This window comes from Pristis pectinata, chromosome 4, assembly GCF_009764475.1.
Source record: "Pristis pectinata isolate sPriPec2 chromosome 4, sPriPec2.1.pri, whole genome shotgun sequence".
Taxonomy (NCBI): domain Eukaryota; kingdom Metazoa; phylum Chordata; class Chondrichthyes; order Rhinopristiformes; family Pristidae; genus Pristis; species Pristis pectinata.
In genome coordinates, this window is record NC_067408.1 from 38,775,342 (window position 1) to 38,799,692 (window position 24,351).

General features: G+C 39.4%; 1 protein-coding gene across 6 annotated transcripts in view; it reads right to left on the bottom strand.

Annotated features, from left to right (window-relative positions):
• Positions 1–5,905: 5,905 nt before the first annotated feature.
• Positions 5,906–24,351, bottom strand: part of sh3pxd2b (SH3 and PX domains 2B) — a 385,135-nt gene continuing 366,689 nt past the window's right edge. For all 6 annotated transcript variants that reach the window (XM_052014630.1, XM_052014629.1, XM_052014628.1 and 3 more), the window contains 5 exons: positions 24,033–24,150; positions 16,530–16,750; positions 15,521–15,570; positions 11,766–11,891; positions 5,906–10,045 (listed from right to left, as the gene is read on the bottom strand). In XM_052014630.1, the coding sequence (XP_051870590.1) occupies positions 8,375–10,045; positions 11,766–11,891; positions 15,521–15,570; positions 16,530–16,750; positions 24,033–24,150 (2,186 nt within the window). In that variant the 3' untranslated portion in view covers positions 5,906–8,374. The remainder of the gene's footprint in view (positions 10,046–11,765; positions 11,892–15,520; positions 15,571–16,529; positions 16,751–24,032; positions 24,151–24,351) is intronic.

The window sequence follows — 24,351 nt, forward strand, 5'->3', positions numbered from 1 at the left end:
AAGGAATTGTTGAATGATTTGAAGCCATTCCTTTTCTGCATCTCTCATTGCTTCATTCTTTGCATAAGAATATTATTAGGCTCTTAAACAATCTATTAATTGCTACAAAACATGTCTCCCATCTTGTTGTTCATACTCGTCACCATCAGGTTGACTTCTTTCACATCCTCATACCCTTGTCATTTATTCGCATGCCAATAATGGTGTTCTGCTGTGACCTGAAATCCTGAAAACTCTTTCCTTGTTCATAAATAATGCACTTCATCCTTTCTTGTGATGTTCTCTAGGTGTGCTCTCCAGGGGAATGCTCATCTCTGTGTTGTCCTCCATTGAAGAATAAATTATAGGTAGGTGCATGTTAGTAAATGGCATTTGATGAGACTGGAGTTTTGAGTTCTACAGAGGTTTTGCACCAACTTGCCTTTATTTTCTTCCCAGTTAAATCTCAGCTTTTGAGCACTGTTTGTACAGCTACCTATTTGCTTGCCCTTGCTACTCTATGCCAGTCTTTTGTCCCTCCTATTTCAAGTCCACATTCTTTACACTGCCTTGAGAGAAGTAAAAGAGAAGGCACCACATCAACTGACCTCCAGAATTCTGGCATCTTCCCTGCTGTTAATAAAGGTGAAGTAATCTCTGTCAGGGCCCCAGCTATCTCTTCCCTTGTTTCCCAAAGAAACCTGGGATAGTTCTCATCTGGCCTTGTGGATTTTTCAACCCTTATGCATCCCATGACATCTAAGACCTCCTCCTCCTTAATATTGACCTGCTCAGGATTATCCACGTATCCCTCCCTGAATTCACTATCTTTTACGCCTTTGGTGAATGCAGATGAGCAGTATCCATTTAGGACTTTGCCCATATCAACCGGTGCCACACATAGGTTAGCCCTTTGGTCCCTAAGGGACCTGTTCTTTTCATGGCTACCTTCTTGCTCCTGTTATACTTGTAGACTGTCTTGGGTTTCTCCTTGATCTTACTTGCCAAGGATATTTCATGGCCCTTCTTTGCCCTCCTTACTTTCTTAAATTCTCTCCTACATATTATATATTCCTCGATTCTCTGGATCCTAGTTGCCCATACCTGCCTTATGTTTCCTTTTCCCTGATCATGTCTTCAATATCTTTTGTCATCCAAGTTTTCCCTGATCTTGCCATCTTTGCCTTTCACCCTTACCTGAACATCGTGGCCCTAAGCTCTTGCTAATTGTCTTTTAAAAGACTCCCACTTGTTATTCATTATTTATATAAATGATTTGGATGCGAATGCACAAGGTTTGATCAGTAAGTTTGCGGATCACACGAAATTAGGAGGTGTCATTGATAGTGAAGAAGGTTATCATAGATTACAGGGGGATGATCAGTTGGGGAAGTGGGCCAAGGAGTGGCAAATGGATTTCAATACCAATAAGTGAGAGGTGATGCATTTTGGAAAGTCAAACCAGGGTAGGACTTGCCCTATGAATGGTAGAGCACTAGGGAGTGCAATGGAACAGAGGGACCTAGGAGTTCAAGTGCATAGTTCGTTGAAAGTGGTGTCACAGGGAGACAGGATGGTGAAAAAGGTGTTTAGCATGCTGGCCTTGATCAGTCAGGGCACTGAGTATAGAAGTTGGGACATTATGTTGCAGTTGTACAAGTTGTTAGTGAAGCCGCACTTGGTTTTGGTGTGCAGTTTTGGTCACGCTGTTATAAGAAAGATGTGGATGGGGCGGAATTATTCTCTTTCCAATCACCCTATTACAGGAAAGAGTGCAGAAAAGATTTACGAGGATGTTGCCAGGACTAGAGGGCCTGAGTTACAGGGAGAGGTTGGCCAGTCTCGGTCTTTATTCCTTGGAGCATAGGAGAATGAGGGGTGATCTTATAGAGGTTTATAAAATCATGAGGGGCATAGGTAAGGTGGATGGTAACAGTCTTTGTCCCCAGGGTAGGGGAGTCCAAAACTAAGGGGCATAGATTTAGGGTGAGAGGGGAAAGATTTAAAAGGGACTTGGGCAACTTTTTCATGCAGAGGGTGGTGAGTATATGGAACGAGCTGCCAGGGGAAGTGGTTGAGGCAGGTACAATAGTAGCACTTAGAAGCACTTGGATAGGTACACGCATGGGCGGAGCTTAGAGGGATTTGGGCTGAATGCAGGAAATTGGGACTAGCTGAGTGGGCACCATGGTCAGCATGGACTTGTTGGACCAAAGGGCCTGTATCCATGCTGTATTTCTCTATGACTCTATAACTATCTACATGTTGTCTCAAAAAAACTTCCTTAGATGCGCTTAGCAAATTCCACCCCATCTGGCTCCCTTGCACGAAGGCAATCCCAGTCAATATTGAGAAAATTAAAATCCCCCCCACTAAATCTGATTGCTCTTGGACCTTTCTGTAATTTGCTTGTGTATCTGTTCAAGTCTGTTAAAACTCATTTGACCCCAACCTGCCCCATCGGTGCCCAGGAAGTTGGGTCAAATCAGACTTGAGAGTCTTCCTACCATGGTGCACAAAATCAGTTGTTAAGTTTTTGTTCTGGCCCATTATTTCTGTATATTTTGACATGCTTATTTTTGTCTTCTTGAAGCGTAATCAGTTTTCACAATTTTGAATTGCTTACATGACAAACAAGTAATGACAGATTTCAGAAGGTTGAACATGATAATCCCTGGTCATTGACTGTAAACAATGTTGCAGTAGCCTTTTTCCATGTCAAGTTCGTCAATCAATCGTTGATACAGCTTTATTTTTCACTGTAACTCAGCCACCTTGCAGTTCAAAGTTCTGACCATTGGGTGGCGACAAGGCATTTAAGCCCCTTCACATGTTGGTAACAATGGATTTGAGAGTTTTGTTTTTGTGCACTGTTTTCTGATGGTGGTGGTGCAGCTTGCAGAGCTGCAGCCTCGCAGCTCTAGAGACCCCAGGTTCAGTCCTGACCTCCAGTCCTGTGTGGAATTTGTGTGTTCTTCTTGTGACCAGGGTTCACCACCCCAGGTGGTCTGGTTGTCATCAGTCCTTCATTCATATTTGAGGGTACTTGTGAATGGGCAGTAAATGTGGCCCTTGCCAGTGACACACAGATCCCAAAAAATGAATAAAATAAATTAATGATAATGAATGACAAAGTTCAAATATTTTGCATTTGTCTTCACAGTAGAAAACATAAAACAAAAATACCCTGCTGATCTTCCAAAATTCCCTGCATTCTGCAATGATTTCAGGGGCTTGGAAATAAACCAAGATAGTGAGACACAAAGCAGCAAACTGTGGACAAGTTAGTCCAACATCTGTCGCTGGGAAAATGCTGGAATCCATTATTAAGGTAGCAGCAGGACATTTTGAAAATCATAATGCAATTTAAGCAGAGTCAGCAAGGTTTTATGAAAGGAAAATAAAGGGAAAATGATGTATGTTCTCTTTGGATTCTCCAAAGACATTCAGTAAGATGGCATAAGAGGTTGCTGTACAAGAATTCATGGAGTTAGGGTAATACTTAACATGGCTAACTAATGAAAAGGAAAAGTCTGGATAAATGAGACTTTCAGATTGGCAACTTTAACTAGTCGTTTGTCAAGGGATCAGTACAGTGGCCTTGGCCATTTCTAATCTTTCTTAATGGACTCGGATGAAGAAATAAAGTGTATTGTAACAACTTGATGATACAAAGGTAGATAGGAGTAAGTTTAAACATATGGCAAAAATGGACAAATTGAGCAGAAGGTGGGGAAGTGTAAAGTTATCCAAGAGAAAGAACAAAAGCAAAGCACTGCTTAAAAGACAGCAGAATGCTGCTGTCCGGTGGATTCAATGTGTCCTTGAACATGAAACACAAAGTGCATGCAAGTACAGCAAATAATTAGGAAAGCTAATCAGATGTTGACCTTTTATTGCAAGTACAAAAGTAGCAAGTTCTTGCTGCAATTGGTTTGTTGAGAGCCTACACCTTGGCTTTTGTATGCAGTCTTGGTCTCCATCATCAGGCCTGAAGGTAACAATATTAAAGATTGTTTCATCGTGACATTTTGACAGATAATACACCTGAATTCACCTTGCACTCAATGAAGGTCCCAGGGACCATTGGTGATATCTGACAAGGTTAGCAATAGGCAATCCAGCATCATTTGTTTTTTATTCATTTGATTGGGATCTGGGCATCACTGGCAAAGCTCATATTTATTGGCTTTTCCTAACTACCCTTGATGTGATGGTGACATTGAACTGCTGCATTTTTTCTGGTTCCATTAGTGCTATTGTGGAGGGAATTCTAGGATTTGGACCCAGTGACGATGAAGCAACAGTGATACGTTTCCAAGTCAGGATGATGGTGTTCCCATGTGACTTGTTCTTGGTGGCAGAGGTTGCAGGCTTGGCAAGTGCTGTCAGACTAGTCTCAGCAAGTACCTGCTGTGCATTTTATAGATACAACCACACTGTAGCCATGATGTACTGGTGGTGGAGGGATAACGCTCACGTGAGCTGCACTGAATCTAGATTTCCATTTGGGTATGGTGATGTGATCAATACAGAAGAGAACTAATTAAGTAATATTCTATTAACAGTGAAATCTTTTAAATTGAAGTGACAGAATTTTGACCATGCTTCCCAAAAATGTAGTGTACAAGAAATCTTCAAAACAAAAGCTGTATTTGTTTAATGTTTGACAAAATAAACCTTCATAACAAAAACAGTTGCAATTTGAAAGCCCTTCTCTGAAATACAAATGAAAAACTGTTGATCTGAAATGTTTTCTTTGATTGCATCTGAAATACAGACAACCAAATACAATTATGGCATACATTACAACAAGGTCAACATCCCTTTTTTATATCTAGTCAGTAACTAATAAGCTTTTATTCTATCCCTCACCGGCAGTGATCACCATAAGTCATTGATTTTGTACTTAATAATCAGGATCTCATTGCGATTCAATGAACATTTACAGAGGCAGGCTGTACTTACACGCAAAATACTTGAACATATTGTTAATATTTTGTGTTATCAATGACATTCCTCACATTGATTATGAAATAGTGTTTCAATCATGTGTCCTGCAGCATTAAGAAGTTCCCTTGGATCAAATTTATCACGTGCAGTGCAATTATCCCTGCCCAACTTCTAAGTTCATAACTACTCTCCGCACCAGTACCAATGCTTTCATTCCTACTTTCCACCTACAACTTGCTTTTTTGGCCATTTTTAACTTCTCATAACACTGTCAGTCCTTATGATTCCACCAAAATATTCTGGTGGGTAATTCTGGGAGGTGGACTTCTACCTGGTCATTCATTACCCATAAATTGCTATTCCTTCCGATTCTCTTTTTCTTTTCTCTGTATTAGCATGTCAATGGCTGAGAGACTGCTTTCAAGTACGTGAGCGAAGGCTCAATGTAGTTAACTACTGCAAAGTATTCGTTCTGCCTGTGAGTGCATGTGTGGTGGGTAGGGGTTTACTTCCAGTGAAGGAAATTTTCACCTTTGCTGCCTCTATATGGGTATAACTAAGATTATGTTCTGGCATGAAATACCCATCATTTAAAACACTTTCCAAGAGTATGTCTCCCCTCTTTTATGCAGCAATAATTTGGAGGAAAGCAATTCTTTTCTTTTGATGCTGAGTAGTTTTTTTTGTATAAGTCAAGGATACTAGATGGATTAGGAAATAAACTTTCAAGCAAGAGAGGGAATTTCAATTAGCTTTTTTTAAGGCTAGTATCTGTAATGATGATTGTGAAATTACCCAATTGAACCAGGTAGGGTTTTGAATCAGTCTAATGAGAAGGACTTCTGCTGTTCTTGCCTGATCTGGCCTCTGGCCTATTTACAAGTCCAAATTGACCAGAGTCCTGATGCAGGGTGGTGAAATATCCTTGTTCCCACCCCCCCCGCCCCCCCCCCCCCCCCCCCCCCGATGCTGATCAACTTGCTGAGGTCCTCCAGCAGTTTGTTTTTTGCTCTGGATTCCAGCATCTGCAGTCCCTTGTGTCTACCTATATGGATGACTCTCGCTGCCTCCTTGGCTCAGCAGCAAATAGGGATATATATAAATATATGCATATCGTTGGCATTTATTTTTAACAAGTCATTAATCCCATTTTTTTTTAAAAAAACACAAGTGATCAAACATGGAACTTTCTGATAACTGCAGCCATTAATACCATCCAATCCATTTCTGAGAACTAATCTTTATTCATAACTCGTATGAGCAAGGGCAGGTAACATAATTTTATGGAGATGTACAATATTAATAATATGGGTCCACCATTTCTGCAAAGTCACAGGATACCAATACAACTTAAGGAATAGCTCAAGAGTTGGAAGTGGTGAGAAATTTGAGGTCTTGTGCCTAATTTATTAACAAGTCAAACCTTTTTGGGACTTGCATAAGGTTTGGTTCATAATGCTCCAGGATTAGCACATAACACATTGTTTTTTATGAGCTGGGATTTTAGCAACGTAGTATATCTTTATTTATATACACACAATTTGGCACAATGCAAGTTTGTAAATATTAAAATGTAATCTTTTGGACATTTCATCTTGTGATGGGCAAACTCATGGAAATTCCCTTGGTCAAGCTTCCACTCCAGGTACATTTGGCAATACACGTCACCTTCAGTGTCAAAGGCAACTTTTACAAAGCAGTGTAATTGTGAAGTGATTGGATTAAAATATACTAGTCACATTCATGTGTTTAAGCACCCTGAATTAATGTATTATTCAACAATATTAGTTGACAGTGTTCACTGTAAGGCAAGAGCAAAGCTAAAGAACAGGAATGGGCATTTGACTAATGTAATTTCCAGTGCTGCAGAAACATTGGTTATGATGAAAGAATATTTTAACAATGCTCTATTTGCACAGTGACTTAGCTTCAATATTCTTTCTTGGTGTTGCTTGATGTGATACTGTTCATGATCCCTGGCTCAAATGTGAGGTATTCTACTTTTGCTACTTTGAAGTGTTCAATTTGATCAAGTCATGTTAATATACAGTTTTAAAACAAGTTTCACATTTATAGACTCTTGAAACAAGAGACTTAAACTTGATACCAGTCAAGTCTTCTTAAAGCTTGGTTAACTCTATGCTACATTACAACTAATGTTTTATCTTGTAAAGAAAGACCCCCATGTTGATTACATTCATGAGGAATTAGCCAAAAGCATATTCTGTGCAATAAAAATGAAAAGAGAAGTATTTTTGTTTAATCTGGGAGTTGTTCTTAGTACACTGGTTATAACAGTGAACTTCATGTTTGAAGTGATTAGGAAATCCTCCTGCTTTTGTTTAAATTTCAACCTCCCTGATCATTACAGAACCTCGCAAACTAACTGATTGGATGAAAGCGTCATTCATCCACATAACTGCTCCTTGTTCTTTGAAGTATTTGAAATATACCAACAGCATCTCTGAATGTGGTTAGTTTCGCTATGTATAGATTACAGAAATATATATGCACCATCTTTTGTAGGGAAGCTCTACAACTAGCACACGCTACATGTTGCCTGTGTGTATAAGTGAATGTTAAACCTTTTGCGTGCATTATATCAGTGGCTAAACTATTGCATCCCCTTTAATCATAGTTGTAACTCTTATGGCCTTCTGAAGTAATATATCAATGAAGGTGTTTTAAAGTACATAATCTACTTTTTGAGAATAATACAATATAAAATAATTAGAATACAAAACGTGATGCAGATTAATGTTAACATTAAGAAGGAACAACAGTGCTTTGGCCGAATTTGTTCATACAAGATGTATATTTCAAGAAACCTGCAATTAGTACCTTTTTAGATAAAATAAAGGCTTTCAAAATTTCACTTGTTATTCAACTATGTTTGGAGTAAGTGAACAATTTTTCAATTATTTGTTAGCATCTAACATTGTTTTTCTGACTGTGTAGACTGAACATTTTTTCTCTTTGTTCTTGGTGCTGGTGATATTATGAACTCTCAACAACTATTTACATGTCCCAATGACCCTTGGTCATTTCTGAAGGCATTATGATTCGTTTCCTTACTCCCAGGATGTTAATGTTCCAGTTAAGATTTTAAAACATTTTGGCAAATTACCAAGGTTGGATCCCAAACCACCTAACCTCCATCATGTTACCAGCAGGAAATTAATTTATTGGTCTTTGACTTGTAAAGCCATCATGACTAAATACTTTGATTTTTAAATAAAAAAGAGCAAATATAACAATTAATGAAATCTTGTATATTGTGGCCATAAACACCATGTTGTTCCAACTTGGGTTGAAAAAAATATAAGGAATGTATTAAGTTGCTTTTGGAAAGCTTAAAACTATAAATTATTGGCCTAATTAAATATTACATATGGAAAAAAAGCATCTTGCAGTGCTTAGAAACAAAACTATACTAAGATACTTATTTTTTGACTAAATAGTTGGAAGGGGCCCAGCCCTCCCATGTTGGCTCACTATCCAGCATTTTACAGTACCACCATCCATTAATATTTTTTTCAAATACTTCAAAAACAGTTCCCTCCTTAAATCCAGCGGTCTCCTCATCTCCTGCAAAATCTGCAAGAGCTACAAATAGGCATTCTTCATCTTTGGACACAGATGCAGCATTAGACTTTTCCTTTTCAGCCTGTCTTTCTGTTACTTTTGGAGAATTAATTGGCTCCTTTCTCTGTTCGTGAATTTTGGAAGCAACAGCTCCCTTTGCTAAGAGGAACTCCTTTGAACCTCCTTTAGGTTTAACATCATCTTTGTTGTAATCATGAGATGAGCTGGATTTAAATCTTGGTGGAGGTAAGGCAGGTTTATTTTGTCCCCAGGCAGTATCTTTCTGGGCTTTCACGTCTGCAGATTCTGAAGAGGTTTTCTTTGGCAGTGGAGGCCTTCTAGGTGGCACGATTGGACGAGGCAGACCTTCTTTGCTTGCTGAGAATGGACCCTTTGGTTGAGCATCGTCCATTTTCTTCTCAATTGATTTCAAACCCTTGGAAGCACATGCTTTCTCATCAGCAATATTTGATTCATCCCTATGATTCAGTTCATTTACTACACCATTTTGTTCTCTATAAAGAACTTTCACATCACTTATTTTGGAGCTCATTCCTAAATCTTGCTTCACTTGAGATTCATTTTCTGTGTCCCTATGACAGTTGTTACGCAGGTCCACTGAGGATTGATTATTTGAGTAATTTTGATTGCCAATAACATTCTGGGAAGAGTCCTGCTCCCCCACTTTTTCTGGCAGTTTTGCTCTTCTCAACTTGCTTCTCAGGTTAGAGATATCAACTTCAGACTCTGAATGACTTTCTCCTTTTGTGATGGGAAGTGGCTTGGGTCTCAGCAGAGGTTTTGGCTTTGGTGGTAGAGTTGGAGACTGTTCCACTGATTTGTCTTCTATATCAGGCTTTGTCTTTGTTTGCCTTCCTACAGGCTTTAGATTAGGCCTAGCAATTTCACTTGCTAATACCTTAGGCCCCGTCTCATGTCCTTTTGGCTGTGTCATTTTACTTGCTTCAGCACTTGGCTTCTTGTCTCCTTTCGATGTCATTTTTGGTGGCAACACTGGTAAAATGCCCACTGGTACAGGGAGCTTTGGTGAAGGCCCCTTTGATTGTTTATCTGCTGCTTCTAACTCAAACTTGCTGTTAATTGATTCCTTTTTTGGTGGAAAGACTGTTTTCTCTTTATTAAACTTGGAAGCATCATCCTTCATTATATTTGAAGGAGAACATGACTTGGGCTGACATTCTATATTTGATGGAGAATTGAATTTGTTGTCAGAAGCTGGGCTCTTACCAGGATCCCTTGCTCTCCGATCCTTCAGTATGTCAATATCACTTGATTGTGGCTCTTTAGGCAAGGGTTTGGTTATAAAGGCACTGTCTTCGTTAGTGCTGCTTCCTGTGGCTGTATCTGGAAGTTTAAGCTTTGCCAATTCTTGTGCTAAAGGAAGCAGGAAATTTGCCCTTGACGCATTACTTGATTTCTTGTACTTGTCGATGAAAGAAGCTGGAGCCCACCCTTCTTCATCGCCTATCTGAATATACCACCAACCACTTAAATTCTTTTCTATTACCTACAAAACAAAAAAAACAAGTTTGAGTATCCTATCAGTATAATGTAATGTTATAGTGTAACAAATGGCAATCTAGAACAATCTCACCAAATTAAAAAGGGTTTTGTCTTCAAAGTAACACTGCAGACTTACTCACTCACCAATGAGCAGGTCTTGGAAGCAAATCTGATTGTTATGTTTTGTAATTTGATTGCTAACTTTGTGCTAATTTTGCACTTTCTGCATCTTCTGTCCACGACAAAGAACAAAAGTTGGTAAACAGGAACCCTGCATTTCACACAACTAGTGTGAGCATGAAGCAGAGGACAGCTCGTACAGCTGTGAGACAAGTGGCATTCTTTTCCACATCAGTTACGAAACAATGTGTGTAGCCTCTACTTTTCTACCATCTAAATTCAGTGGTACACTTTGAACTTCTGCTACAACAGGAGAAGCCAAGGGTAAATAGCATGTTTCAAAGACAAAGGGGCCTATTAAAATCAATTCACTGTGGCAGACTGATTTTTCCAAAGGCCCGGAGATGATTCTCTGTTTGTCTTGCTGGGTTTGAACTTGTGATTTACCATAGAACCATACAGCACAAAACAGGCCCTTTGGCCCACCATGTTGTGCCGTCCATCAAACCACCCTCACACTATCTAACCCTTTCCTCCCGCATATTCCTCGATCTCACATTCCTCCATGTGCCTATCCAACAAACTCTTGAACCTGTCCAATGTATCTGCCTCCACCACCACCCCAGGCAGTGCATTCCCTGCACCAACCACTCTCTGGGTGAAAAACCTTCCCCTGACATCTCCCCTGAACCTCCCACCCATAACCTTAAAGCCATACCCTCTCATCTTGAGCATTGGTGCCCTGGGAAGGAGGCGGGGCTATCTATCTATTCCTCTCATCCTCCTCCTTTCCAGTGAATAAAGCCCTAGCACCTTAAGCCTGTGCTCATATTCCATACGCTCTAATCCAGGCAGCATCCTGGTAAACCTCCTCTGCACCCTCTCCAACGCCTCCACATCCTTCCTAAACTGCGGCAACCAAAACTGAACACAGTACTCTAAGTGTGGTCTAACTAGAGTTTTGTAAAGCCGCATCATCACTTCGTGACTCTTAAACTCAATCCCACGACTTATGAAAGCTAACATCCCACAGGCCTTCTTAACTGCTCTATCCACCTGTGAGGCGACTTTCAGTGAACTGTGAATATGAACCCCCAGATCCCTCTTCTCCTCCACACTGCCAAGTACCTTGCCATTTACCTTGTACTCTGCCCTGGAGTTTGTCCTTCCAAAGTGTACCACCTCACACTTCTCCGGATTGAACTCCATCTGCCACTCGTCCGCCCAGCTCTGCATCCTATCAATATCCCTCTGTAAGTTCCGACAGCTCTCCACACTATCCACAACACCGCCGACCTTAGTGTCGTCTGCAAACTTACTAACCCAGCCTTCCACCCCCTCATCTAAGTCATCTAAAAATATCACAAAAAGTAGAGGTCCCAGAACTGATCCCTGCAGGACACCACTAGTCACTGCCCTCCAATCCGAGGGCACTCCTTCCACCACAACCCTCTGCTTTCTACAGGCAAGCCAATTCCTAATCCACACAGCCAAGCTTCCCTGGATCCCTTAGCCTAGCCAACTTTGTTTTTAAGACCAAAGTACAGTAAAATCATATTGATGATTACACTCCTAATATTTATACAGCATTTTCAACTGCTTACCTCAACTTTTTGTCCTGCTTGAAAGCTAATCCCATCCGGAATTGTTGTCTGGAAAGCAGCTATTGTGTAAAACTCTTCTTCCACTTCTGGAGGAGTTGGTGGCTTGGGAAGATTCAATCCACGTGGCTGTTTACAAAGTTGGAAAGATCTAGAATAAATTACTGAGTCCAAATGCACAGTCACCAATGATTCCGATTCAATGTTTTGTGAATTACAGATTTTCCACAAGAGGCTAGTACTCTTGTACAATTTAAAACTAGTTACTAATGCTCTAATTATTTTTAAATCAGTCATTTAAACAAAAATTCAAGTCATTAGAAAACATAGATTAATCATTAGCTGCAAATCTTTAGCCAGACTTTTTGTCTCAGAAGAAATTGACACACGTTGTACATCTTCCTAGTCTAAACCCTCTCTTCAGTTCGGTACATGCTGACCCTCCCTTCAGCAGACTAATGTGCACAGGCATTAGTCCTGTTGTTAAATGTACGGTGCCCATTTGTTAGCTAGAATGGGCAATAGACACCCTGTATGTTTAAACAACTTATCCAATGTACATGGTAAAGAGCCTCTTTTTAAATTTAGTTTGTCAAGAATGGGCTCCCATTTAGGATTCCTCAGAATGCCCAACAACAGTCCATGAGAAGGTACTTTTAAAAGTAGTTTCCGGTCATCCAAAAAGAGAAAGAAATTTTGATTCTCTTGTAAAGATAAGGTTAAGAATCCTCGCAATACTACAATAATATTGTACAGGCTGTTTCCAGGTTGCAAACGTCCAACTTATGGATGGTCGTACGTACAAATTAGTGCCCATAGTAATATTAAATTGATAAGTCTGTACGTACGTTCATTCCTACAAACAGCAGAACTAGTTTCCTCTCTCTCTACTTTTAGTAATTGTTCTTTTCAGTCTTTTGATGCCATTCATTATAATACTGTGGAGGTATGGTTACCATATCGAGTGAGTTCTTTTTGTGTATCTTCCACATGGACAAAATCAACATTATAGACAGCTGTAAAAATGGAACCTATTCATTACCTGGCGACAGCCTGTAAACCACAATTGTAAATGTAATACATTCTGGTCAGATGTGAGTGAATAATGCTCCCATGCCCTACTATTCATAATGTCCGAGAACAAAGGACTGCAGATGCTGGAATCTAATGAAAAACACTGATACTGGAGAACTCAGCAGGCCAGGCAGCGTCCGTGGAGAAAAGCATGCAGTCAATGTTTCGGGTCAGGACCTTTCTTCAGGACTGAAGATAGGAAAAGTGGAAGCCCAATATATAGGGGGGAAAAGAAGAGAAGTGATGGGTGGACAAAAGAGGCGAGGTGGGGTGGGCACAAGGTGGTGATAGGTAGATGCAGGTAAGAGATAGTGGTAGTGATCTATGATAGTGTGGCAGATAGAGTTGAAGTGACTGGCAACGGGGAGATGCAGATCGCATTTATGGACAGAGCAAAAGTGTTCTGCGAAGCAGTAACCTAGTCTGCGTTTGGTCCCACCAACGTAGAGGAGGCCACACTTGGAGCATCGAATGCAGTAGAGGATATTAACGCAGACTAGGTGACCATTTTGCAGAACATGTAGCACCCCGCCTCCCCTCTTTTGTCCACCTATCACTGCTCTGTTTTTCCCTCCTATATATTGGGCTTCCCATTTTCCTATCTTCAGTCCTGACCCGAAACGTAGACCACCTGCTTTTCTCCATGGATGCTGCCTGGCCTGCTGAGTTCCTCCAGCATCATTGTGTTTTCATCATTATTCATAATGTCCCTTCAGCAGGAATTCTGCAGCACAAGAGGCATTTTTTTTTTGTCTTACTTGCATTTTCCAGCAAATTTCAAAGTTAAATAGCCAAATTATAATTCTCACAAAGCATTTGATAAAGTACCTCAGGAGGCATATTATAAAAATACACTTGTCTAGCTACAATAAAGCCTTACTATCTTTGGTGCTATAATTTGATAAGTTTTTAAAATTATGAAGAAATTATGATAGATTTAAGAGTGGAAGACTTTTATAAGTACGTATGGGCGGTGGGGGAGGAAGGGATCAACAATTTCAAATAGTCACTACAACACAGAGGGAACTGACTCCCATCCTCCTCCCATTCTGGCATAATTAGAAAGACAAACAGGAAAAGGAAAAAAAAACATTAAAGACAAAAAATCCATACTTGCAAAATTTCCATTGAAAGAGCTCAACAGACTTTACACATCGACCAGATACAGACCAGAACTGAATTAACCACAAAAATAGCATAGCTACAAGAGCAAGTCAGAGGCTCAGTATCCTTCAGTGATTGACTCTCTTCCCACTTCAAAACTTTGCCACCCTAAAATGCATGTCTGGACTGTGATGGAATACTACTTTGAATGTTGTTGGAAATGTACTCATCCAAACAGTTTGACAGCACCCAAGACAAGACAGTCCATCAGCCACTCTAAACACTCATGCCCTCCACCCAGTGCTGCAGCATGTGCAATCTACTATGTATTGCAGTTACTTGTCAAAGCTACTCCAGCTCAACCATCAAGGAAAACAAGGGCAGTTGACGTAAAGATTATCATCTACAGGTTGCCCTCCAAGTTAGGCACCATCCTGACTTGGAAATACATGGCCATTTCTTCATCAGTATGGTTCAAAGCTGCTACTTACCACCAAAAGGGCAATAAGGGATGGACTATAAATGCTTCCCAGTCACATTCGTAGCCCAAAAATGAAGAGGAAGGACTGAAATGAACAAATTACTGTAGTGAGTTTTGATCATAACTAGTAATACAAGGACTGGTAAGTTACTCTGTTCAATCCATTAGATTGGTGAGTCCAACAGCAAAATGCCTTTTTTGTTTGGGAATGTTGGAGAGACATATCCTATCTTTGGAGTTACATATTTGATACAATTGTTTGATTCATAAAGTGTGGGTCCTGCTATCAATGCCAGCATTTACTGACACTGGCTATCCTAATTGTTTTTGAAGGTGCTGAGCCACTATTCTTGAACCATTCAGTATCTGTTACGTGGAGAGTTCAAGGAGCTTTAGACAGTGGTGAAAAAAAAAATCACAGTAGTGTATTTCCAAGTTGGTATGTGTTCAGGAGGTGCTGTCAAAGAAGTTTGGAGTACATTTTGGATGCCACTATTTATTCCTAAAATTGGGAGTGGAATGTTCTGATTTCATTGTGTTGGAGCATCTAAGCAAGTGGAAAATGTCTTCACAGTCCTGCCCTCCCTTGTAGAGATGGAGAACACAGGTGAGTCTCTCACCATTGGCTTCCTCTTACGTTTATGTGAATATTCTAGTTACGCTTTTGGTCAATAGTGTCTGCCGGAATAGAGAGGATGGGAGGTGGAAGGGACTGATAGCTGAATCTGCTCTTGAACTCAAAGCCAGGTCCATCTACTCAGCTCCTTGTCTCTCCCCCTGCTCCCTGTTCCTTTTGCCTTGCCCGCTCTAAAGTGGGGTCAGAGAGAGTGGCGCTCAGCTCAAGATTAAAAAAAAACACTACATAAGCAGCTGGAGAATTTTCACTTTAATTCCTCCTCACCAACTTTACTTGATTTTGATGTTATGTGCAGTCACTCTCACCTCTTTCCCCAAATTCAGCACCCTTGTCTATGTTTGAATCCCTAATTTCACCCTTCCTGTCTCAACTCCTAATTTTTTTTTGAAGTGATATAAGGATTTTTTTTGGTGTTTAAGACTACAAAATACTAGTTGTTTTTGCAAACCTTCTGTTACTCACCACAGTAAGATCTCTGCGTGGTGGTGGCCTCTGTCTCACGTTCGATAACTCTGTATTGTTTAAAATGCACATAATTAACTTTGTTTGCATGGAGACACAAGATCACATTTCACTTCCAATACAAGTAGTCAATTGACAAGCCCTTTTCATCATCTTTAGACAATTTAAAATAAATGTAATATTTATCTTGCCTTCTGGAGAAGAGTTAAACAGATGGTAGGTTCAATCTGAAACTAAGACAGAGAAGCAGCCTCTGGTAACTCACAAAAGAAAGTAGGCACTTGCACAACTACAACTTGGTATACAAACAAATTGCCAGAGCTTTCCTTTTGATGTGTCTTGGTTTCTAAGAGTTGCAGTGGAAGTCAAGTGACAGGCCCCATCTCTAGTGATTCCGGAGTGCACTGAAGTTAGCAATTATAAGACCATTTTCATTATACTACACCCAATACTGGTCTGTAATTGTCTAATATCATGCCAGTGCAAACTGTCTAGGGAGATGCCATAGAAATTAAAAAATATGATCGAATCCTTTTAAATCCTGCATTTGCAATCTACTAGATTTCTCAGCTGCATCTTCATGAAGACAAAAGGAAATACAAATACAACAAAATATTTGATCTTCTGTCATTCATTCCCCCTCTACTCCACTCCAGCTCAATTTTCTTTTATTCTAAAAATGCTGATGGATTCCTGGGACCTTTTGGAACAAACTCTAAGCCATTCTTGCAAACGCAGCCTCATGGCTACACAACAGTCAAGGTCAATTGATTGTAAAAAGTTCCCAATATATAAGACTATACCTTTGCTTAATTATTTCAGTGCACAAACCAACTGCTTTATTTTTGAAGTCCCAACTGCTGCACATTCCTTAGGTTTATTCTTGCCTGAGCAATCTTAAAACACAGTATCTCCTGAAAGTAGAGCTCTGGGACTCCAGCAAGGGACTGCCATCTATTTCACACCACTCTTAAGCCATGTAGCAACTTAATGTTAAGTACATACTTACTGCCTTTTGATTCAACACATGCTGCCCCCTTTTCTTCTTTCTGGTCAAATAAAGAAGATTTCTCTTTGATCTCTTTAGTGGAGCTTGGCTGTTTGCCAATTCCATCAAGGTCCATTGCACTTGAATGGATAGATTGCCCGGAAGTTATCTGCTGCCTCAATAGATCATTTGAAGCCTTTTTCAAGTAGGAAGCAGGAGCCCAGCCTTCCCGATCCTGATACCTGGTGAAGAAAAAGATGGTTTGCTCTAATAATAAACGTTATTGATCGTTGTGGCATTGCTGTATAAGAACTCCCAAGTTAGGTTCTGCTAATCTGGGTAAAAGTGTATTTAAATTAAAATAGCTTAAATTTGAGGTAAAACCTGGATTTGATATTTTGTTCAGAGAAAGAAGAAAATCAACTTTTTGTTTACTTCCCCATTTTAAAGGGAGAGTCACTTAAACACCATAAGTACTCAGGCCATGAAATTTTTGTTGGTACCATGTGAGATGCATCTATTTCCTGTTATGCACTATCTGCGACTGATATGAGAACATGTCACTTGTCTGTCCTATCTATGACTGACCCAGCCACTGGATGAAGGGGAAAGCATTCAGAGCTACGCAACACCAAGAAATTTCCTGGATTCTATGAACTGCTTCTCAAAACTTATGGTTGAGATTGTAACTCTGTTCTATTAGCCATCGCAGAGAGTATGCTCATTCAATTCCATAATACGTGGAGGGAGAGGGCAGTGACTTTTGACCTTTCTCTGACCCACAATGGTTCTGGTACACCAAGGTAATAGTGGGGAGAGCAATGTTAAATATTTAAATTTGCAAAAGCAGCTATGCCTGTTTAAACAGTGATGGGTTTTGAGTTTCCAAGTAATGGGGAGGTGGCTTTGTAATTACATGCTGTTTTGTATTTGTCCTCCATATGTTCCTGTTGCAGACTCTGTCCTTGGTGCCTTCCTGTATGGTTTTCTACTAATTTGGTCAAGTTGGTTTTGAAGCATTTCTTTCTCCTTCTAGAAATCTCTTGCTATGACAAAGCTTTAAGTTGAGTGCTTGATTTGGGAGGCTGGAATCAGGCATTCGGACAACATGGTCCACCCACTGGAACTCACCATGTGTGATTATAGCCCCTCTGCTAAGAATGTTGGCTTGGGAGATGGTACTGATATTCGTTCACCTATCTTGGGAGACTTAATGGAGTCTGTGGTGATGGTATTCCGATGGACTTTAAAGTACCTTCTGTAAGTTGTCCATGTCTCGAAAGATGGGGATTGCAGTAACTCAGTAGCTTGGTGCCAGCTTTGGTCTTCAAAAAATCTGGAATCCCTTTAAGACCTATGCACTGTTCTCAGTAGCTGATTTTGCATTGCATTCCTTGAAGACCATTATATAAGCAACTACTGAGAGCTCTGTCATTTCAACCTTGGCGATTTTCACAGCTATTTGGGGGTTTTAGTCAACAAAGGTTGTTCCTATGAGCAATCCTTTCAAAGGAACTGGTATACAATTTTTTTCAAATTGTGGGACAGGATACCAAATGGATGTTAATTCTTTCATCTTCCATTGATTACATCAAAAGGATATTACATAATGTGACTAAGCCTTCAACAAGTTATTCATATCCTGTAAAAGAAAAATGAGGGACACTTAAGTGACTAAAAAGGAAATTATCAGCATCCGGCATGTCTAACCTCAAATGTATTAAATTCCTGAATATTACAATTCTAAATCTTTAGTTGAGCTGTCTACATATTACCTCAATGTATTAACCAAATATAATCATGGAACAATGATGGGTCTCAAGGTTCTATATGCTATACTGCCACTTCTGTATTAGGTCCTAAATTCATACTACTCTAAGTTAAAGGTGGAAATTAAATATTAATGTTTTTAGAGACTAGGAATCATAGTAAGTAGAAGTATGTCCAGTTCTCCACCAATATAAGTCCCAAGTGTCAAAGCCATTTTTTTGAAATTTGTCTACCTCAATAATTTCACTTAAGTGCATGGCCGAAGTAGAAACACACTTACACATTTCTTTCTGTAGGTTTGACCAGTTCCTGGTACAACCATGTTTTTGTGTTGTAAAATTTAGATTTCTAAATCCCTTTCATTTTAAGAGTGAAATCTGGTAATTATGAAATTAAGACTGTAAATGTCAAGTCCAAGGGAAAATCTCTTTAACCAATTAAATGTAAAGATAATGGAAAAAACATTTAGAGTCGAATTAGATAATAGAAAGCGAAATAAAGTAAGGAAACTGAAGGTAAATAAGAGAAATGGAGAAAAGGTTTTTAAAAAAAGTATTTAGTATTCTTCTAGGAACAACCTGCAGGAACAAATCTCTACAATTTTATTGTTCCTTTCCTGGTTCAATGGCAGTTGAGGACTATAAATCACATTGTTAACACTGTTTTTAAGATGCACATTTTTTTAGACCTAAATGGCTGCGAAGGATTAATTTGTAATAAATCAAATAAATTTCAATAACATGGGGGGAGGGGGAAAGAGGAGCAATTGGGCTCCAAGATTGCTGCAGCCACACAATTGAAAAAAGAATACAGCTACTGCAATTTGTCCAGCAAACTGTGCACACTCTGAATTCTTGGTGTGTGTCACAGATTGCCTTTTTTTTATGCTTAAACTTGGTGCCATGAATTTTTCTTTTGTACTAGTTTCTGAGCCAAACAGTGAAATACTGTATTTTGCAATAGATTGAAATGGTGGCTTTTCTTTTGGAAAAATTGAATGAACACAATAGCATATAATTCTGGATAATTTTTTTTTAAAAAGAGATTAAAGAATGACTTTGCAATCCAGTACTGTTGAATCGAGTACTCCTGCCATGGCCGTAGATGGTGCTGTTGCACATCTATTCCTCATTTCTCTTCATGTGCCAAAATAATGTTAAAGTGCCAAATCCAGACAATGGGCATTGAGGGAGTGAACCAGCACTGATAGATAAACAGTATACATCTGACTTGTGTTTCATTACTTCTTAAACCTACTGCGTCTTCAAATATCTTCAAACATTTACAACAGAAGTAAACACTCTGGTAACAAAGCAGTAGATGTGGGTCAGGAAAATTTAATGGGCACATGGAACAAAGATTGGAGGCTTCCAGGAGAAGCCAGGACTCCCTAAAGTTTCCAAGGGTGGTCCGGGGAAGCATCAATTGAGCTTTAGTTTCCCTAGCCAGAGCTCTTGGTGAACAAGAAGCATGGGAACTTGTGATCGAAGTTGTAACTTTCCTTTCCCCACCACATCAAAAGTCTTAAGCGTTGCAGCTAAAGTCCTCAGTGCCCACAGCGCTCCTACCATCGTAGCTTATGAAGCGATCATTTTATCTACAGTAGCACCAAATCCAGAAAAAACATAACTATCAGAACTTAATTCATAACTGGCTAACAGTCAACGTTTTTAATTCATCTTGTGCCAAACCCTAATGTCTGTCTTTGCATTTGTTTTAACTAAACTAGCGCACCCATGAAATGTTTCTCCTGTAGCTATCGTCTTAGTATCTATCTTATTCACACTCTGATACTGGCAATAATCAGTAATTTAGACTATCAAAAAAGGTACTTTTATGCATGAGCTAGATGGCATCTATCTAGTTGCTTTCTTACCAAAACTTTCTTAACTAAAGTCATGTTGCACCACCAGGCAACAGTTAGTTATATAAACAATTCCTAATAGGCTGACTGCATTAAAGGAACAAATACTGATTACTAATGCTTATGAAGCATCGTGCCAAGGAGGTGGAAAATGTTCTGATAATTTAAACAAGATCACTTTCGAAGGCCATAATGGAGAACTTCAAATTGTTCTGGGCTTCGAGGTTGCCCATTAGGGTTACAGCATCCTGGCAAGTGGATACTTCTTCCATGGAACCAATACCATGCTCCTGGTTTAATGGTTCAGCAGTCCTACTGGTCAACTTAAACACAAATGCTCCAATGACAAGACACGCTGAAATTCCAGTAGCAAAATAGTAATTATTCTCCATTCTGTGCAGGCTCCCTTTTTTTTAAGGAAACACTATTGAATTTGGGCCCACCCTGAGATCACTCGCAAAGTAATGGGTGGGCAGCTCTATGGCAAAGGGAAAACAGTCATCTTGATTTGATTTGGAATTCTCATAGCTGACCACACACCCACCGTGTATTTTAATGTAGAGTTGTATATATGCATAAAATTATATCATGAGCAAGAACAGGAAAAATAAAAAGTAATTGAAGGATCTCAAGCTGCTCAGCTTTTCACATCTGTTCATCTTAACTCCAATGACTCATTATTCACATGCTGGTTATTTGCTCAGTGTACTAAAATAAGCCCTATTCTGGAAAAGAAGCCGGAAAAGGAAGTGGTACCATTAAGCTAAACCACTTCAAGTAATGGAAGCTTGTCTAGGATGGCAGTTTTAAAGAAAGAAAGTTACATCATAATTTGAAACTGGATAAATAAGTTAACTGTTTAAACACAAAATATACTGTTAACAAGGACGGTGAATTTAGTCAAGTGGCAAGAGATCTCAGTAATGACGGACAAGTGCTATAACATTACGGTTCTGATTAATGAATTGAAGGGCAAAAATTAAGCTGGCCCGTTTGAAATGGAATACTTAAGTTGAATCGGTCTCACCCATACATAGAACAGGGAAATCTGGCTCGCAAGTTGTTTAATAAGATGTGAGAGCAAAAGATATGGGGGGAGAAATGCTTGCTTCATTTTGTACTTTCTTCATGTAATGTAATGTAATGTAATCTACACTTAGTTTTAAAGGCAATTGGTTCTGGTCATTGAATGTATGACACAGACCCCAATTCTTCTATGCTCTTTATGCTCCAACCAAGCTTCCTCTGTGGACTGCATCTAGCCCTACCAGCACATTCCTTCCATTATCTTTTCCCTTGTCTGATTATCTAGCTGCCCACGAAATGCATCGTGCAAGTCACCTCAATGACACTTGGTTTCTTCTGCCATTAAAGCCAACAATAACTGGACAAGGTGCAAAGTCTTGCCAGGTGATAGGGCTTTCTTGAGATAAAGGAAGTGCAGACAACACTTGAATGGCTTTTCAGATTTAACTAGCAAGTTTGTACACAGTCAACATTTAGGCATTTTCTATGCCAAATTGCACACAAAAACTGAAAGAAAAACTGTGTGCATAGTAGTTCCCTTACCATAGAAAGCTACTGTACTTTTATTATGCAGTAATCTACTGTCACCAGAGGTTTAGAAAGAGATTAAACACCGGATGGATAATTCTTCAGATAAAGGAACTAATCCCTAAGCAACAGAAAAAGGGTCATAAACTATAAACAAAAGCAACTGTTTTCTGTCACTTCCAACTTCAAGAATTGTGCAGCACCTAGTTTTGGCACAATATACTGGTGCTAACAAAAGGTGAACTCTTGAATTTACAGTTTCCACAGGCAAGCTTGCATTTGTGCCATACCACACAATAATCTATGTGCAAGTTAAAAGTATACGTCACTTCACTTTTGTTCCGACAGCAGAAAATGTTCCCCTTCCTCAGCCACACAGGACAAACCCTAGTGATATATATGGTCAGCATATTCTCACTCTGTGGTGGACATGTGTGTTTTTGAGTGGAGGGTGGCTTTCATATTTTGGAAGGTTCAGAAACATTTTCCCATGATAAGCATTTGGAGTAAGAGCTACTTAGTGTTGGAGCCTAGAAATTGGTTGGGGTAAAAAGGAATTGTGGATACATTGCACATAACCTGTAATTGTGGGCATACGTTGTAGTGTTTGCTCAAATTTCCCAGTAAAATTTTGCACATTGGGTAATTGGATTGGATCCTAGCACTGTTCGCCTTAACACTATCATTTCCCTGTCAAGATCTTGAGCCTGTGCAGCATTAATATTTAAATCTGATTGCTGCCATCAAGTAAAGAAAAACATGATTTACCATCTGCATTGTTAAATGCGCAGTTCAACAAGGAGTATGTCATGCTGAAAGTGGTGAACCTTGTGTTATTTAAAGTGACCCTCAGGATATTGTTTTTACATGTTGAACTTCATTTCATACCCTGTACTTTTCAACATCACAAAACTGGAGCTCACAGACATATTAACCTGTAACCAGATGCTACTGTTGACTGTTTGGGATTGTGGCCAGGGAGCACATTTACCCCGCTCCATACACAAAGATAAGGGAAACCTCCCCCAAGAGAGCCATGTTCTCTACCTACCAATCACACCCCTCCTCAATGTTTAACCTGCTGTGGAGAGAGATATCTTTGAACAGCACTGAGCTACTTCCCTCAAATTGGGATGCAAAGAACAGTGATTGGGAAACTGTAAATTATGTTTGATTAAAGGAAATAAATCATGATAATTTCTTAAAGCAAAGATGTTCCAATTTCTGATATGGTGTTTGGGCTAACCTTATGGGTGAAATCCAACTTCTGGGCTAACATCTTTTAAAACTAGTTTTTAAATTAAATAAGAATAAAAATACGGCATGAGGTGGTAACTGCTAAGTAGCTAATAAGTTGGCATTAATGAGGTTTTCATGCACAATTTTTCAGACTGCTGTTAATCAAAGAGGACCTCCCTTCCACTGTACTGGAAAGTCTCCGGGCTCACTTTCTGAATGTGAACAGCAAGACATAAACCAGAGACTGGGACAAAGCCTACCAGCAGATTTGTGAAGCTGAATGCTGTTTTACAAAGGCTTTCACAAAGACCAAAAGGCCAGAAATGCTGCATGTACGTGACATTAGGTATTACATCATTGTTGGGAAATTAGGGATGTTTTTAATCACTATGTGATGACATATGGTGTGAATGAAGTGAATTCAATTATTACAACAGTTCATATGTTCATCTTTGGAACAATAAAATATCAATTCCTATCAGACCTCATCTCAACAAGTGTTTACTTAATTTGTTTTTCGAAAAAGAGTGAAGTACCATATATGCTAAAGAGCAAAAGTACTTTTGTTATATCTCCTGGTTATTTTACCATGCAAGTAGATGCGCACAATGGGACAGACCACACCATGGAACCATTGACACAACTCAAGCGAATAAGATGACTAAGGCAGATGTATGTTTGTAACAGTAGCCTTTGCTCCAACATCAATGCCAAGAGTGTTTCCCACATTTCCACTGTGACTAAGAAATAATGCACTCTTTTGCCACCATCAGTGATCCTCGTTGAAACAGAGTGGTAGCTATTTAAAAGTTAGTCTTTCAGTAGATTTTATGCACGAGGTCTCAGTCAAACCATTAACAACCGTTTGTAGAGGTTTCCCCTATAAGCAACAGGTAATTCAAATTGAGGAGGGGGTCAGGGCTGAATTCCTGTTGCCAAGTCAATCAAACTTTGCCACTCACAGAATAATTGAATAAATGCTCATGTGAACATTAAATTTAGTAAAAGAAATTCAAATAAAAAGTGTATAAACCTATATCCATGCTGCTTCTACACAAATGCAATGAAGATTCCCCTCTTTGGGGTATCAGAATTACCTGATTTTCCACCAGCCTTCCAGGTTCTTCTGTATAACTTCCACCACTGCACCTCGTTCCAAATCAATCTCATCATTATCTCTTGCCGAATATGGATAAATGACCACAAAGTTCTCCTCTGAAAAAACAAATATATATTGCACTCAAGACAGCATGTCATAGTAATTAGCAAAACCAAAATACGATTAACAATGATGCTTGAAGCTCTGTAAAAGGAGCTAAATGACGTTTAGTTTATGAATAACTGAAAACTTAACACAGAATTTTGCAGTGTCCAAATTAATGGAATGTGCTTGTATTGATTAACAGCAACTTTTTT